At 31.6% G+C, this 16,892-nt stretch overlaps 2 protein-coding genes across 2 annotated transcripts; both read left to right on the top strand.

The window, feature by feature from the left end:
- The first annotated feature begins 219 nt into the window (after nucleotides 1-219).
- LOC6640147 (cytoplasmic phosphatidylinositol transfer protein 1) lies at nucleotides 220-2,521 on the top strand. Its single transcript, XM_002063056.4, has 7 exons — nucleotides 220-355; nucleotides 428-576; nucleotides 764-852; nucleotides 1,718-1,725; nucleotides 1,792-1,863; nucleotides 1,930-2,059; nucleotides 2,113-2,521. Exons 1-7 carry the CDS (start codon nucleotides 305-307, stop codon nucleotides 2,421-2,423), a joined length of 810 nt encoding a protein of 269 aa, XP_002063092.1. The 5' UTR covers nucleotides 220-304; the 3' UTR covers nucleotides 2,424-2,521.
- Nucleotides 2,522-3,662: 1,141 nt separating this feature from the next.
- Nucleotides 3,663-11,863, top strand: LOC6640148 (protein singed wings 2). The gene is made up of 4 exons (XM_023174751.2): nucleotides 3,663-4,045; nucleotides 8,377-8,524; nucleotides 8,587-8,678; nucleotides 10,511-11,863. Exons 1-4 carry the CDS (start codon nucleotides 3,969-3,971, stop codon nucleotides 11,715-11,717), a joined length of 1,524 nt encoding a protein of 507 aa, XP_023030519.1. The 5' UTR covers nucleotides 3,663-3,968; the 3' UTR covers nucleotides 11,718-11,863.
- Nucleotides 11,864-16,892: the final 5,029 nt, after the last annotated feature.

Genomic DNA, 16,892 nt, shown 5'->3' with positions numbered 1-16,892 from the left:
AAAGTCATTAAAAACAGAGGAACAAGAGGTTGAATTGTGTTTCTATATTTAATATATGTATATCAATCAAATAAAATTTATATTAAATTATAATACACCAAGTGCTTTTATAGTTAGCTTATTTTTGAGCTTTTTTTTAATATTTAGCTTATTCTAGCTTATGGTGACTCTAAATTTCTGGCAACACTGAGCTCCAGCGAATTTGAGATGTTTTTTTTTATTGTTGTTTTTTATTTTGAAGTGAGCGGGTTTGCGTAACGTGGGGAATTTAATTCGATTTGATTTGAAATTATTAATTCTCGTTATGGTGCTGATCAAGGAATATCGCGTGTGCATGCCACTAACCGTGGAGGAGGTGAGTGCTCCACCGCTCAGATGCAAAGAATACATTTCTTAATTCCAAGATTTTTCACTCATCATTTTGCAGTACAAAATTGGACAGCTTTATATGATAGCCAGGCACAGTTTGGAGCAGTCGGAGGAGGGCGAAGGTGTTGAGGTTGTCCAGAATGAGCCATGTGAGGATGAAGTCCATGGCAAGGGCCAGTTTACCGAGAAGCACATACACTTGTCCAAGTAAGTGGGTTATGAGAAACGAATCCACGCCGGTTTCTTATCAGTTTTTTTTTTTTTGTCGGTTAAAATTTCTTTATTCTCTGACCCGAAACTTATCTTCTGTGGTAAATCGCAATTAGTCGTATCGTAAATTTATCTATACATGTGTTTTTTTCTGTATCTCTCTCTCTCTGTCTTTGTCTTTTAGTCGCCTGCCCTATTGGATACAAGCCATTTGTCCTCGTGTTTTCTATGTGATAGAAAAATCATGGAATTATTATCCTTACACTCTGACAGGTGAGTGGGGGAAAATAAAGGGATGGCTTGACTTGCGCATCGCCCCCTACGGCATTGACTCGAAGATACTCACATATAAGTGTATATATATTTAGGTCAACCTTGACAGCCACCCACTAATCCGTACCTGCATATAATTACAGCTTTTGAGCCATATGGCCCAGGCATATACATATATGTATATATATAAGTATTCTTAGAATAAATGCGAACCAATGTTTATCTATCGCTTGGCATATGGTGGGGGGTATGTCTACCAATACCGATAAGAAAAACCGTCCACCCTACCATCCCTTCCTACTGCCTCCACCCTTTTCGTTATAAATACGCACTTGTCATGCCATCTAAATACACACAACGTCATAGTCATAGGCATTAAGTGCTGGAACTATATAGACAAGCCTCGCAACCAATCATTGACTGGTTTTGGGGCAAATGTCGAAATTCCCATAGCCCTTGATAAGATTTAGTCTTCCAACTTTATCTAAACAGCAATGCACATTCCACACATACTTTTAAAAATGCAATCAATTGATCGATTTGTCTGTGATTTTGTTGTGCTTTTAGGTCATTGACTGTAAATGACTGTAAAACTACGTCTGAATTGCAATTAAAAGTTCTGCTAAATGAGTATTAAATCTATAAACAGATGCATTATAAATTTACCGATTTGTATATACAATATGTGAATCTTCAGTATGTTTATTTTCAATTTTAAACGCCAGTTAATCAATTTAAATTGGCCATTTCGTGTTCTATATTTAGCAATTTAATAATAAGACTTATTGATTTCTGATTTTCTTCTTTTCTTTTTATAATTTCATGGCTAAATTGGTATATTGGAAATTACCCATCATGAATAAAGAATACACGGTAATTGGCTAATACAATCTATTTTCAGTTTATGCTTTGTTAACTTCAATTATCCTGTAATTACAGTGTTCCTTCATACCAAAGTTGCATGTTCTGATTAAGACCAAATACGAAGACAACAACGGCAACACAGAGAACGTAAGAAGTGTCCAAAGGTCTAAACTAAGTTTAGACGGATATTGATTATTAAATTTTTGGTTCTAGTGCTTGGATTTAACAGAGGAGCAATTGAAACAGCGTGTAGTAGAGCAATTGGATATTGCTTTCGATGAGTTTCCCACAAAGCATTATAAACAAGAGGAAGATCCCAAGTTCTTTAAATCACAAAAGACAAGTAAGTCACAGGTCAAAGTGCCGAGAGAAACTATAATTCTCTTTCTATTGCAGATCGCGGTCCTTTGTGTGAGGGTTGGCGTGAAACCGACAAACCCATCATGTGCTCCTACAAAGTCGTCGAGGCTAGTTTCGAGATCTGGGGCTTTCAGACTCGTGTCGAGGATTTCATACAGCGCAGCATACGCGATATTTTACTTTTGGGCCATCGGCAGGCCTTCTCCTGGATAGATGAATGGCATGGCATGAGTTTCGATGATGTGCGTGACTATGAACGCCAAAAGCAGGCCGAGACAAATCAGAAAGTTCAAACTGGACAAGATGCAGCCACAGCAGTTGCCGCTGCTGTTGGTGAGGGTGAATAGAGAAATTAAATTGATTAAAATGTAATTCAAAATTTCATGTAGATCACACACCCAATAGTAACAAATTGCAGGCAGTAAATTGTACCTATAATATTTAATATTACTATATGTATATGTAGATGATGGTGTGGTATATATGTATACATAGGTATATATATTTATATATGTATATTGTATAACACATGCATTTGCAAATGGTCCAAAGAAGCTCAATCCAAAACCAAACAAATCATAATGAACGAGAGCTATGTACACATATATATATCATATATTTTCGTAGCTATTCACTATATTTGTGTCGCAAGAACGGTTTTTGTTAACTATATAATTCCTTAGTTGTTCAGATAGATGCACATTATGAGTGCATATCAAATATTCTGATGTACAAAATAAAAAAAAAAAAAACAAAAAGTTTTATGTATGAGTAGTATTAGTAAGTCTTTTCACCATATGTTTTTAAGTGGGCAGTTTTAAGAATCCTCTGATTGTTTTTCGCAATAGCTAGTCGAATATGTAAATATGTTCCTGTATGACTTTTAGGCATACACTAAGAAACAAAAGTTTTATGTAATAATCAATCCAAATTGTAGGTACAAACGTATGTTTATATTACTTGGAAAGGTATCTCCAGGTCGTTGATGATTTATAAAAAATAATTAAGCAGAAAAAAACATACATAATTAGCCAGTTTACCATATGTGGAAACGTCTTACAACTTTATGAAATTACTTAAATATATTCAAAATGTTTTTGATAAAGGGGTTTTGTTAGAAAGATCAAAATGAGGATCATATATCAGACTTTAGCCACTTGGGAATAGTTAATTCAAATAATTTTCTGTACCTAAAGTCACTCTAATTATATAATATTAGCAAACTACCCTCGATATTTTTGTTGTACGTACTTTTGTGGATAGTTCACAAATTTGTAATTTGGTTGAATGGGCTCATTTGTATTCCCATGTCGCGGCCCAGTTGATTGAATCAGTGAAGCGCGGGTATAAACAAATATAAAAAATAATCATTTCTAGCGTTTATAATCGCCTAGGTGTATTGGTGTTTAACCATGACCAGGTAATCTTCGGACGTTCATAAATCAAAGTGAGCGCTATCTCAAACAGCTGATTGTCTATGAAAACAACAACAACCGGAATGGCACCCCCCAGCTGGATGCTCCTCCACACACACCAACACACACACTCGTTTCTCTCTCTCTCTTGCATGGCGAAACTAATTGTTTATAAATAATTCTCTTAGCCTCACACTCTCTCGATTCGGAGATCTGGCGGTCGCCGAAAAGAAAAAATTATGGAACAAACATGACAGCAATTCGCATTCGCGCCTCATTTGAAGTTCAAACGCGAGAAAAGTAGCACAGAACTTGCCATATATACCAATATATACTTGTGATCGGACCTAAATACGGATGCGTGGTGATTAAAAAACGGAACACAAAGAATACAATAAATTTTAAATACATTAAAAATAAAAAAAACAAATCCATGGAAATACTTATACTCAATGAGGAATTTAAAATAAATTGAGAATGAAATCTATAAATGAAAAGTGTTGTGTACAAAATTTTGTTGTTATTGTTCTTGTGCTCCTGGTGATATTTGCCAGGTATTTAAAACTATGTGTTATATATATAGATCTCGCGTGATTTTTACGAGTATTTAGCCAGAATTATTTCAAACGCAAAAAGGGCGGCAAAAATAAATTGTTTTTGGGCTAACTAAAAACCAATATTTGCCAAGTTTTTGAAGAAAAATGGCTTAAAAACTTTTCTAACAAGTTTTTGAGGAAAAAATTTATAGTTTAGTGAAGATTATTTTTAATTCGTATATCTAAAAATCGTATACTTGACAATCTTAAAACCTGCCTTTTCACTTATCAAAAGGTTAATTGTAATTCCGAAGTGCCTCGCTTTATTATTTATAAATTATTAGATTCCATTTTTTGAGGTGGCGAAAGTCATATTCACCTGAATATATTTTGGTGGATAACTTTTTCAGATGTTTTATTAACTCTAAAGACTTTGAATCAAAATCCATCTGTATAAAAATCTTTTCTTTGGCGACCATTTGGTCTAAGAATGATATTTATATGGGCGTAAATGTCCACAATTTAATATATTTTTAACCGTCTAACACTAAGACGATAAAAAAAGCTATTTCGGTAGGGGCACGACATGCCCTACATTAACCTTATACAATTTTCCGACTTTTTAAATTTAAAAAAAATTTTTAAAAATTTTAGTGGTTGATCCTAAGAGTTACGTTATTTCAAACATATCGGCTAATTCGTTAGATATAACTTTAACTATATAACGTTTTCACATAGAGAAAAAGTGAGTACATGCTAGTTAGGTTAGGTTATTAGTTTTTATGTCCTTATGCTAAAAGAATTTTGATGTTCAATATATCCTTTTTTGTTCACAAATGTGTAAGGAATATAAAAAAAAAAATTTTGTTTCACTGGCATCAAAATTAAGAATCCAGTACAATATTAAGTTAGAAACTTGCAAACATGTAGTCTCTTTTCGTCCCCACTGTAGATTCAAATGAGATTTATAAGAAAAATGTAGAATAATCCGTTGAAATATTTCACAGAACCTCAAATCGAACTGACTGACATACCGTAACTTTCCCTTATAAGAACTTATATTAGCCGGATTTTTGAAGGATGTTTTTTATCGATACCTGAATGACATGTGTGTGTGTTTGTGGTTCAAATATATACTCAGAACCAACTTTGTTATCAAAATGTTTACAACAGTCTGCATTACGGTTTTACTCATGTTGATTTATTAATAAACATTTGGTACATCAATATACCAAAAATAAATATATTCATATATGTTTATTCATATTCATCATATTATCTAGTCTTTTGAGTGTTTGTCAATATTATTTTTATGCCAAACAAATTGTTTTATCAAAGCCATTTTATTAGATCAACATCGAACTAAAGCAAAGCCAATTGAATGCCATAAATCTCATTTCTATTAGTTTTTGGCCAGATTGAGTATAATACATATGGAACTCTACTGTACTGACGACATTCAGTTTTTATTAGCCCTACAGTCGACATTCATAGACTTAACAATTAGATGGAAATCATAAAAACAAAGACACATTGCTACCTTAGCCAATGTTTTGCATAAGAACAAGACCAACGAAAAAAATAAAAACCCGCTCATAACTTATTATCATTATCTTCAGTTGCTACCACTTATCTTAACTCGTCGGGCTTTGAAATAAAAATATATGTGAGCAAGTTATCTGCTAAATATAATAAAATACGCAAAAAATAAACAATATGAAAGAGGGGCACTTGTTCATTTTCTTGTCATCTCACTCAATCTGAAATCTTAATGGAAATAAGAAAAAAAAAAGACGAAAAGAAAAGAGTCGAAAAAATAAGCAAAATTTATAATTATTGCCATTTATTGATAAATACAGTGACGGATTGGGGTTGTAAAAAAAAACAGTCATTGAGGGGGTCTTTGCAGAGCACAGATTTTTTTTTGTAGACAACAAATAAAGTCCAAAAGTTCAATATAAGTGGATCAAAATTAATCAAATTTACAACATTTCTTAATCAATTATAAAGGGTGAAATGTAGCTTGGTTCTTTTTAATTGTTAAAAATTAGATTTATGTTTCTTTAATATAAGTAAAAATCTCTTAATATAGGGAAAAGTAGTTTGGGGGCTGGTAAAAAAAAAGTTTAAATTATTTTAGTAGAATTTCTTTTCTGTTTTGTTTAAGTAAGAGAGAGTCCAGGGGAGTGGGATGGGGTTTGACTTTAGTGTGCCGGCTTCAAAGTTAATAAATCATTTTAAAATGTCAATAGATGCCATAAATTCTTAAAAGAAGTATTTATACTTGACTAAATGCACATAATTTTTTGTTTTAAGATTCCCCTAAAAGCCTCTCAAGTTATGGAAAAAGGTTTTAGCGTCCAGGCACAAAATCATTTTACCTTATAAAAAATTATTAGAAAATGAGTTTTTGTTTTTTTTTTTTGGCTATTTGTTATTTTCAGTGTTCACTTTCATTCTGCGTGAGCAGACAATATTTTGGCCCACTTATGATAATTTGAAACATTTTTAAACCAAACATGATTTTAATTTTGTCTAAGATTACTACTAACTTTACAATTAATTAAGATTTTTAAGTACACATGGTGATTTAAATTTGATTTAACAACTTTGAAGCCATAGATCATCAGCTTTGTTAATTTTGTATGTACACTGCTGGTCAATAGGTTAGACGCATTCTAACTTCCATTAACATTTCATTTATTTAGTTAAGTTCAACCTGCGCTTTATTTCAAATACGTTTCGTTCAAAGCTACTCGTTTTAAGTAGATGGTTTCTAGTCCAGTGATTATCGACACAAGACTGAGAATTGTCTCTATTTTCGTCTATTTCAATGACCAATAAATAGCTTTAAAAGAGTGTTTAAAAAACATAATTTTGCTCAATTTAAATTACCTGTCGATTACTAAATTAAATCGTAGTTGTAATCTATTAACAGAATTTCGATTGCGTCTAAATTGTGATTAGGCGCTTCTTTCTTTTGAAGCGTTTTGGTCTTTTTGTTTATCGCTTTACTTCCTGCTTCAATTGACGCAAAGAATGATAATAATCGATCAATATTATGAATTTTTTTGGCCCCACCCCCCGTGTTCGGAATGGAACGGAATTGTCAACATTCTTTAATTATTTTGTTTCCTTCTCTAAGTAGCTTAGATTGGCAGAATGAAATGCCATTTCATCTGTCAATTTGGAACCAAGCTTTTCAATTAAAATTTGTGATTGGCATTTAGCTTGAACATCATCATCGAAGTAAAGCACCGTCAAGGAAAAAGACATCATAAACTAATTAAGCAAACTGTGCTAGATAAATTGACTAAAAAAAATTGCTTTCGTATTTTAGATAAAAAAGAGAGACGATAAATTTTTATAAAAACATTTAACCAAAAACAAGAAACAAACGTAATTGTTGCTAATTGGTCTGATCACAGCAAGAGAGAGCGAGAGAGATCAGCTTGATTTTTTTGTCTATATGAAATAATAGCACTCATACGACCTGTGGGCAAATATTTATTATTCACAAATTTCAGAGTTTTGCGTTTCAAAGTTAACACCAACAACAAAAAAAAAAGCAGCTACCACATTTTCTTGTAGATTTTTAAGTAAATATTTTTACGTATATATATGTATGTATAGGTATATATTTTTTCTTCTTTTGTGTATTGTTAATTTTAACACCTGAAGTTGCTAATCTTTGACTAATTTGTACAGCCGCCTTAAGGCCAATTTTCAATTTGGGTTCTGAATATATAATATTTGATATATATGTATTTGATATTTTTATAAGTGAACTCATACATATATTAAGTTGGCAATGCAAGTTAGTGTTAATTGATTTCATAAATATTATTGATGGCGAAAATTTTTGCATATTTTCAACAGATTTTCCATAATTTTGATATATCAATTCAACCTTAAATGTTTTGAAAACTCAAAAACTTCATGGAATATATTGCAGAAAATACAGTCTAATGTCATCAATTAGCAGTTTGAAATGTGCTAAATAGAAGTCATGTGCTTATATTTTTACTCTTCAAAGCAAATGCTCTGGGCCTTAGTATTTCTCCCCACATATTGCAAATCTGACAGAATTATTTTTTACTACACACTATACAAAAATAGATATAGAACCAACAACTAAACCTTACCCACCTTATCAAGTGGCAGACAGAGAAGAGTAAATTGTGGTTTATGACAGGTTCCGCAGTGCAGAGCAATTATCACCTAATTTAAGGCATTGAACTAAAAATAGATCAACCAGACACCAGACACCATGTAGCGGCTTTTGGGAGTCTAATTAGTTAAATCAATTGAATTGGCTTATAAAAAATAATATAATTTCTCTTTTGCAGAGTAAATTTGGCCAAATCATCCGAAGAGAGCCTCTCTGAGGAGGAGACCCAAACACAATCTGTGCCCACATCAACCAGGCGAAGCATAACCACTGCTGGATTGAGTTCTATACTTAATATAAGTCAAAGCTGCCTCAATTGGACTGATGTAAGATAGATATTACAAATCTAATCAAGAGGCTAAATGGAGTTTTTGTTTGTATTTTTTAGCATCCTGAATCAGCAGTTGGCAATTGCTCAAAATTAACACGATATGGTATACTAAGATGCTACGGTGGAATGAATAATCTAGCTGCTTTATCGTAAGTATTGCAGAGAACTTTATGCTGTGGGAGATTTCGCTCATAAATTTGGTGAGCCGTTAAATCCGTCATTTTGAAAGGGAAAGTGTTCTGGGATATTAAAATAGTAATCAGTTTTATAGTTACAATCTCAGTAGAAAATATTCCTCCTATTCCAACGATCCGCCACTGTATATAGAATAAAGACATGTTCTCCTTTCCATTTTCGAAAGAAACTGTTCAAAACAAAAAATGTTTTTGCTCTTGTTTAAAATTTACTGCATGATACGGTTTTCTGTTATAAGCGTCATTGTTTCACTGTCTTAAATTTTAATGATTTAAAATTCAGTCGCTATCATTTAAGGATAAAGTATTTGTAAAGTATTCCGATATTAAAGAAGAAAATTAGTTTGAAAAGATCAGCAAAGATTGATATAAGACACCTCAAAAGACAGCTAAAGTCTAATAGTCCTTCTCCCTGGTTCTTTTATTTTAAATAAAGAACTTTCAATAAACTTAGCTGTTTTAATCGTTTAAATTAAGTCCACAAATATGTAGTCTTTTTTCCCATTTAAAACCTGGTTTACAGAAATAACACCAAGTATAATTCTTCTTAGAATACAATGTCACTGTGATTTAAACATAATGAAACTAACATAGATTAGGATATTACCGATGTAATATATATAAAAAATAATGAACCGCCAAGCTAATTTCTCAGCGCCATTTCAGATAATCATTAGTAAAAATAACACAGATCGAAATGACAAAAATGTTTGAGGTCATGAAAAAGTGTTTTAAGTTCAATAAGTGTTCTACAGTAATTGGAGGGGTGCTTATCACGGCCCTGTTCTTAGTTTTTGTCTATCACGCATTAAACATAATATTTTATTAAATACCTTTTTATTTTAGCCTATTAATATATTAAGTATAATTTAATAGCAATTGGTACTTCTTTGCTTTAATGCATCATAACACTAACACTTTAAATATGGTTCTAAACTGAGTAAAATTTTAACCAAAAAATATGCTTATAAAGATTAAAATTATTTTTAGTTTTGTAATTTTTAAAAATTTATGGGATTCACTTGCATCTAACCAATTATTTATATGTAATGTTTGCAAGCAAGAGCTATTTTTCTAAAAATCTTTTAAAAATGTAAGAAACACATTGTTTAATTTTCTGTAGCATACTTTTAGATGCCCATTTTTCCAACCCCAGAACCCCTGAAATCACATTCGGAATCAGCGTACACGAATTAGTTAGGGGCAACCATATAGCATACTTTTACGTGATGGACAAAAACTAAACAAGCGAGGCATGAAATATTTGTCGCTTTAAATAAAAGTCACCGTAGAAGTTACTCTAATCATTTCTTTTACATGAATTACACAATGACAATTTACTTAACGTGATTATATTTTTGTACGAAATTAATAAAATTTCTGAAACTAATGGCTATGTATTTGAAATACATGTCGTCTAGGTGCTTACATCGCGAATCTACATACAACATTTTATAGCTGTAGTTTTGTATAGTCGTCCAAAAAACCAGATTAATTCGCTTAAATGGTCTTCAAATTCCAAGTGCTTACACAGATGGATAATCAATTTTTGAACAAACACTTTTCAAATATTATGTCCTTATTGGTATCAGTGCATTTTCTAATATAAAAGAAATCCTTAAACTGAAAGTTTTGCATGGAAAAATAGGCAAATTGAAACAAAAAATTGTGTTATATTTTCAAAGATTTTAATGGCTTTCTATACAGGAATAAATTTGTACACAAATTATGTTTTAACGTTTTGAAACCGTTGACTTTTTCTCATTCATTTCTTTTTTATTTTTTAGAAAAGTGGACAAACAATTTTCGTCGGCGCAGCAAATGGTTCTTTGTGGCTGGCCACAGAATGTCTTCAATCCGCTGAGTGAATTGCAAAAACTACCTCGCCTGCGATCGCTGACCATTGAGTATAGTGGATTTACGGAATTCATATTTGATTTTCCGGAAATGTTTTATCTGCACACCATCAATATCTCCTGGACGAATCTCTCATATATATCGGCGCGCACATTTAAGCGTGTTCATCCATTGAAAGTTTTGGATTTGCGTTGGAATCAATTGATACAATTGGATAGTCCATTGCTATTGCCGCGTAGCTTTGAACAACTCTATTTGGCCGGTAATCCATGGAATTGTACAAGGAATTTCAAATGGTTGCTACTCCAGCCGGAGAAGGGACGTCTGGTGGCCGATCGTGACGAGTTATTGTGCACGGATCGCAAGTATAAGGAGCGACAAATGTTGCTAGTGATGCACTATAAACTGGTACTGAAGCGAGAGTGTCTATCACATCCAGATTTACAGAATTGCACTTGCCTAATGCATCATATATTACCAAAATCACATATTCCACTGTATACGGTCAATTGTTCACATATGCGTTTCTATAGCTTGCCAGCATTTCTGCCCGATAATACCACGACATTGTTTATGAATGATAATCTAATATCGGATATCAATCCATTGCGTTACAATCCCCATTATCGGAATGTGATCGATGTTCAGCTGGAGAACAATCGTATTTCGAATGTCGATGATCTAGAGAATACCTATTGGCTGCAGAACTTTCGTCTCTTCAATTTGCGTGGCAATATTTTGAGAAAACTGCATGTCTATGCCTTGGACAATGCCCTCAATGAGAATGGGAATGCTGTTTTTTTACTTATGAGTCGAAATCCTTGGCATTGCACTTGCAAATTTGGTATGCGTTTACGCGAATTGTTAACCAAGTATAGGGAAATAGTTAAAGATGCCACCAATGTCTCCTGCACCTATATGCAGGGTGATGATCTCCATTTGGCCAAAGTCTTGTCATTAAGTAGGCATGACATATGCAATGTGAGTGTCGAAAGTAGCTCAAAAATCCATCCAATCGATTGGCTAAACGCTGTCTTGGCTAGTCTCATTTTATTGATTTTAGGTAAATTGGCATTCGACTATTATCATTATAAGTATTATGGTAAAGTTCCTTGGATAGTTATGAAAATGCCATAGCTATGTAGAAATACATATATTATATAAGTATATTGATGAATCATTTAAAACCAGTATTAACTATTTAGTAAATTTAGTAAATAGACACTATCGATTGCATTTCTCAAATTTCCTCAATTCCAATTAATTATCTTAAGCATTTTACTTTATAATAAGTTATAAATTTATTTTATATATGTACTATTAAGTATTTAAGCCAGAAAAAAAAAACTAAATAAATGTGATGAATGTTTATATGAAAATATATTAACATTATAATGTTTTAATGGAAACCAAATGTATTTTCACCAATTTCAAACTGATTCCAAAAAACAATCTTTTGTAATTCCACCTACTGTCCGAAGATAAGAATTAAACATCTCAAATATTCCCAAATGATACCAAACTTTGTGAACCTGTAATGGTGCCAATTTTCGACTGATTTTTAAAATTCATGTAGGGCTGATCCACTGGCCCAAAATAAAATAATCTTGACAACACTTCACTTGTCTGTGTCTTAGATTATCATATTTATTTATTAACAAAAGGAATGAACCGACTTATTTAACAACTTATTTCAACCTCTTCGTTCGAAACTCAAGCCTTTATCCATCCCAGATCGATTAAAATCGATTGATAATTATCAGCCTATCGATATATACGAATATTGTTATTGGCCTTCAGGGGTTCTCACGCAATCCTACATGTATTTCAAAAATCGGTCAAAAATTGGCACTATTACAGGTTCACAAAGTTAGGGTTATGTGAGAATATTTGAGGTTTTGAGGATTTTCCATGTAAAAAAACAAAATTTTTAATAAATCGTAATTTTCTAAGAAAAAAAGATAATTTTAGTTTTTGAGGTTTTAAGGCAATCTTTAAGTTTCATTTGTGATAAATAAACTGGTCAAATTTGGCCAATTTTTGTAACAAATCATGACATGATATGTTCAGTCATACAAGTACCTATGTATGTATGTAAATATATTTAGCTGACAATTATTTTAAGGGTGTGTTCCGTAATGTCAGTTAGAACAAAGGCCTGTGCCAATGCACAGTTAAAAGGCACCAGCCAAAATAATAATTATATGAAAAAAAGGCGTGGCCGACCTCGATGTATTTCTCAAGAATCGTAATTGTCGTTTAACATTAATTAACATTGCAGTAAATATTGTGACCGTTTGCCGGAATTAAACAAATCATGCAACATTCAATTATATTTACAATCATTTGTATATCCGTCATAATCGAGAATTAAAATAGAATAGTAAACAAGATAACAATTTAAGAGTTTGTATATCAAATTTTATGGGGTTTGCTTTTTACAATTTTACTAGCTTTTGATAGCTTTACACAATATTGATTATGCATTGCTTATGTAATATTTTATACTATATACTATGCGTCATCGGGTTAGGTTAATGCAAATAGTTATTCAGCTTCGCTTAATACGTCAATTTGGTCTGATTCAAATCTCTGGACCCAAAGGACCTTCGATTTCTTAATTTTGTTTACTATATTTCTAATCAAAATCCTTTTAAAGTGGGATTTCTTTATTTATGTTTAGGTAAAGGCTATTTTTGCACCTGGTGCTGTTACTTTTATTAGTTAGCCTTTAGTATAAATAGAAAAAAAAATGAATAAAAATTTACGAATATTTTTTATTAGTAGGTTGGTTGTTTATATCTTACATATTATTACGATATTCGATAAAGAATTTATCTGTTTTAAGATTTTTTTTAGAGTAATGGTCTATAAATATACATATATTTACATATATGAACAATATTCTTACAAAATGTTTCTCTATTAATTTAGCTGCAATTCTTTCGTGTATGTGAATGACGCCCAGAGTATTTCAAGTGTTAAATTGTGAAATCCTAATATACCCAATTGTCTTAAAAATAAAATACGAAAATAAAATTAATGAATGAATGAACTTTAACCGGTTTTATGAATGTCATGAGTAAGGAAGCTATTTCACCCCACCTCCACACATGTTCCGCTCATAATTCCATATACAAACTATTCTCAGTAACCCATTTGACAAGTTGCTACCCATGTGACCCAATTGAAACCATCCCCCACAGCTCTTTTTGGCCAAAAAGCAAAAAAAAAAAAAAACACTCCTCACTCAATTAAAATGCAGCTCAGGTGTTTGACACCAGACAAGGTCAGTGTCGTCTCTCGATTTCTCTCTCAATGGATTTGGCTGACTCATCATATCATCTAAGCAACAATCTTTATTCAATTCAAATCTGAAGCAACAATCTTTAGAGCTAATGCTAATCGTAGTATGCATACTAATAAGTTAATTACTCAATGTTGAACTCGATCAATTCGATCCCCACGCTAAGACAATGCACAGACGAAGGCAGATCCGGAAATCAATTGCGGAAGTAAATCAATTTATTTATTGTTTATAATACAATATACAATACAATAAGAAAAAAAAGAAAAAAATATTACGCATTGCGAATTTAAGCATTGAAAAAAGAGTAAATAACAAGTTTTATGCATTTTAATTTTTTTTCACTGTTCATTTTTCTGATATATTCTGCGTTTAATTCAATTAGGTTTAAAATATTTGAGGCATGATTTGCATTGTAATGAGAGTGAGTGATAGGACTAACTTACGAAAATTGAAATACACAGCACTTACACTTTGTATAACATCTTCCAGGAATTCACGATGTAATATATTGACGTAATTCCGGTTGATTTTCATGAGAAATACGGTTTAACCATTAAAAATACATTAAAATACAAAAAGTTATACATAGATCTAAGACATGTGAATAAACTTCCCGATTGTTTATATTTTTTGCTTAATAGCTTGATCTAAGCAATTCAATTTCATTATAGCGATTCTCCAAGATCCAGACATATCGGTGAATAATTACAGTAGATAGAATCAAATTCTATTTTAATGGCTTGTCGATTCCTTTATAATGACTTTAAAAATTATGTTTAAATATGAATCATTATAATAAACCTCATCTTTTCTTAATATTTAGTTTAGAAAATGCATTCATATTTGATTACAAAATCAATTAACAGCTTATATATGGACACAGACTCAGATAAAAACTTTAGTCATAGAAAGTTCATCGACTTTATTATATAAACACGTTATTTGTCTAGATTTCGACCTTTTTTGAATCAGAACTGGGTTTCAGCCAGCTTGAGGTCAATAAAACTTACTGGTTTAAAAGATTTAGAATCATAGGCAGCACAAAAGGTGAGCAAGTTGTCTGTATAGATGTTTTTAGAACCACCAAGTTCTATCATCAGCAGACTTCGCTAAAGAATCTAGAGTTGTAATGACCATAACCATATCTTCAACGCTAAAAGTAGTTGGGAATTCAAACTACATGAAGCGAAAAAAGAACGACAAAGCTTTTAACTGCAGATTCCACCTCACACCGACGTTATGTTTTAGAAATAATGATATATTTTTAACTTTTATTTAAATGATTAAATTTTTTCCACTGTCTCCAATGGAACCACCTCTCAGTATTGCTTCATCGAAATGGAAAAGCCACCTATGTAAGTTAGGGTTCAAATTCGCTAACAACAGCATTATAGTTAAAGTTGGTGTCCACTTATCTACAAACTAGATGCTACTTAAAAAAATAAGTTACATACCTTTTGTTAGTAATCCATAAGTAAAAACACAAATTTTTCCTTTTCCATCCTGTTGGGAGATTTTTGTCATTCGTTTCGTCATTCAAGGTTGTGCTTCTTTTCCATTTATCTTCAAAAAAGAAATTTAAATAAATATTATTAAAAAACTTAAATATTATTCAGTACATTACTCATTATCTTTAACAAACGGATCAAAATCCACAAAGTCAAAACTATGAAAATTCATAGGAATGGCGCTTTTGTTTTTATAAACTGAAGAAAACTCTGACCTTAAAATCCATACATTACACGGAGAACATATGTATGTGCTCTGCATATGTATAATTTAGCCATATACATGTATAGTTCATAATTTGACAAACCAAAAAACTATATATCACGAAATATTTATGAATTAAATATATAGTTTTATCGATAAATTGAGTCTATTTAAATAGCAAGTCATAGACTATAGTTGGTAATTGTTAGACCTCGTCGCATAGTAATTTTTGACTAATTTTGGTGTTTCAAAAAGGTGTTTTCTAAAAGTTTTGAAGCGAAGCTTTTTTATGTTTAAAATGTTCGCCTAAATAAAATATGTAGGGGAGGGGGCCCAGTTGTGACCCGGGATTTAAAAAAACTCTACATTTTTCCTCAGTTCCGGGAAATTAAAAATAAAGAAGTTTAATATTTTAGTTTTAACCAAACGCAATTTTTTTTCCAAAGAAAGTGTGTTTATTAGAGTTACTCAAAAAATTTTGGAACAAATTTATTCTGGATAACTTTTTTTTGGGCCGAAAAGAAGTGGCCCAGTTGTGACTGAAAATGAGAAAATATGAAAGGAATGTCACACAAATTGTTGTGATTTTATGATTTATTTATTATGAAGGCCTTCAATGGCAAAAATAATAAAAAATATAAAAGAAAATTGACTTCAATGTCCAAAAATGACAACGATTTTCATTTCTCATCGTCAAAAAAACGTTTTAGCACAATTTTCAACACGATGTTTACTGCGCGTATATGCAATGCGACTATTAACGTTGGTGTCTGTTCAAAAACTGCAGAACATCTAACGAACATGATTTACAGGGCTCAAACTGTCATTCAAAAATATTTGAGAAAGTCACAGCTGGGCCTGACTCACATACATATATCCTTATCACCTTTATACCTTTGTTTTTAGCTTGAGAGTTTTTCAGAATTATACCATTTCAGAATAATACCATTTCAATTTACCAATTTTGTAATGTAATCCATTAGTTGCATTATTGTTTGTGTTTACTGGAAACAACTCTATTTGAAAATGCAATTTGTGTTATCTTTAATGCAGTCATAATAATATATATACATTGACATGCCATCATTATTACCATTTGCTATATATGTTAACCTTTAGTTTGACTAAGCAATTAAATTTCAATAGATTTGTTGTAGATTATACCATATATAATTATAATAATTTAAGCAACACCAAACTATAATTATTACGAATAATTAATAATAATTATAATGATTTATTTATTGTTTTAAACTCTTTAGAAAATCACAACCATCTGCCATTAACAA

Source organism: Drosophila willistoni, assembly GCF_018902025.1.
Source record: "Drosophila willistoni isolate 14030-0811.24 chromosome 2L unlocalized genomic scaffold, UCI_dwil_1.1 Seg196, whole genome shotgun sequence".
In the NCBI taxonomy this organism is placed as follows: Eukaryota; Metazoa; Arthropoda; class Insecta; order Diptera; family Drosophilidae; genus Drosophila; species Drosophila willistoni.
Note: the sequence above shows the minus strand (reverse complement) of the source record. Positions and strands in the feature narration are given on the sequence as shown.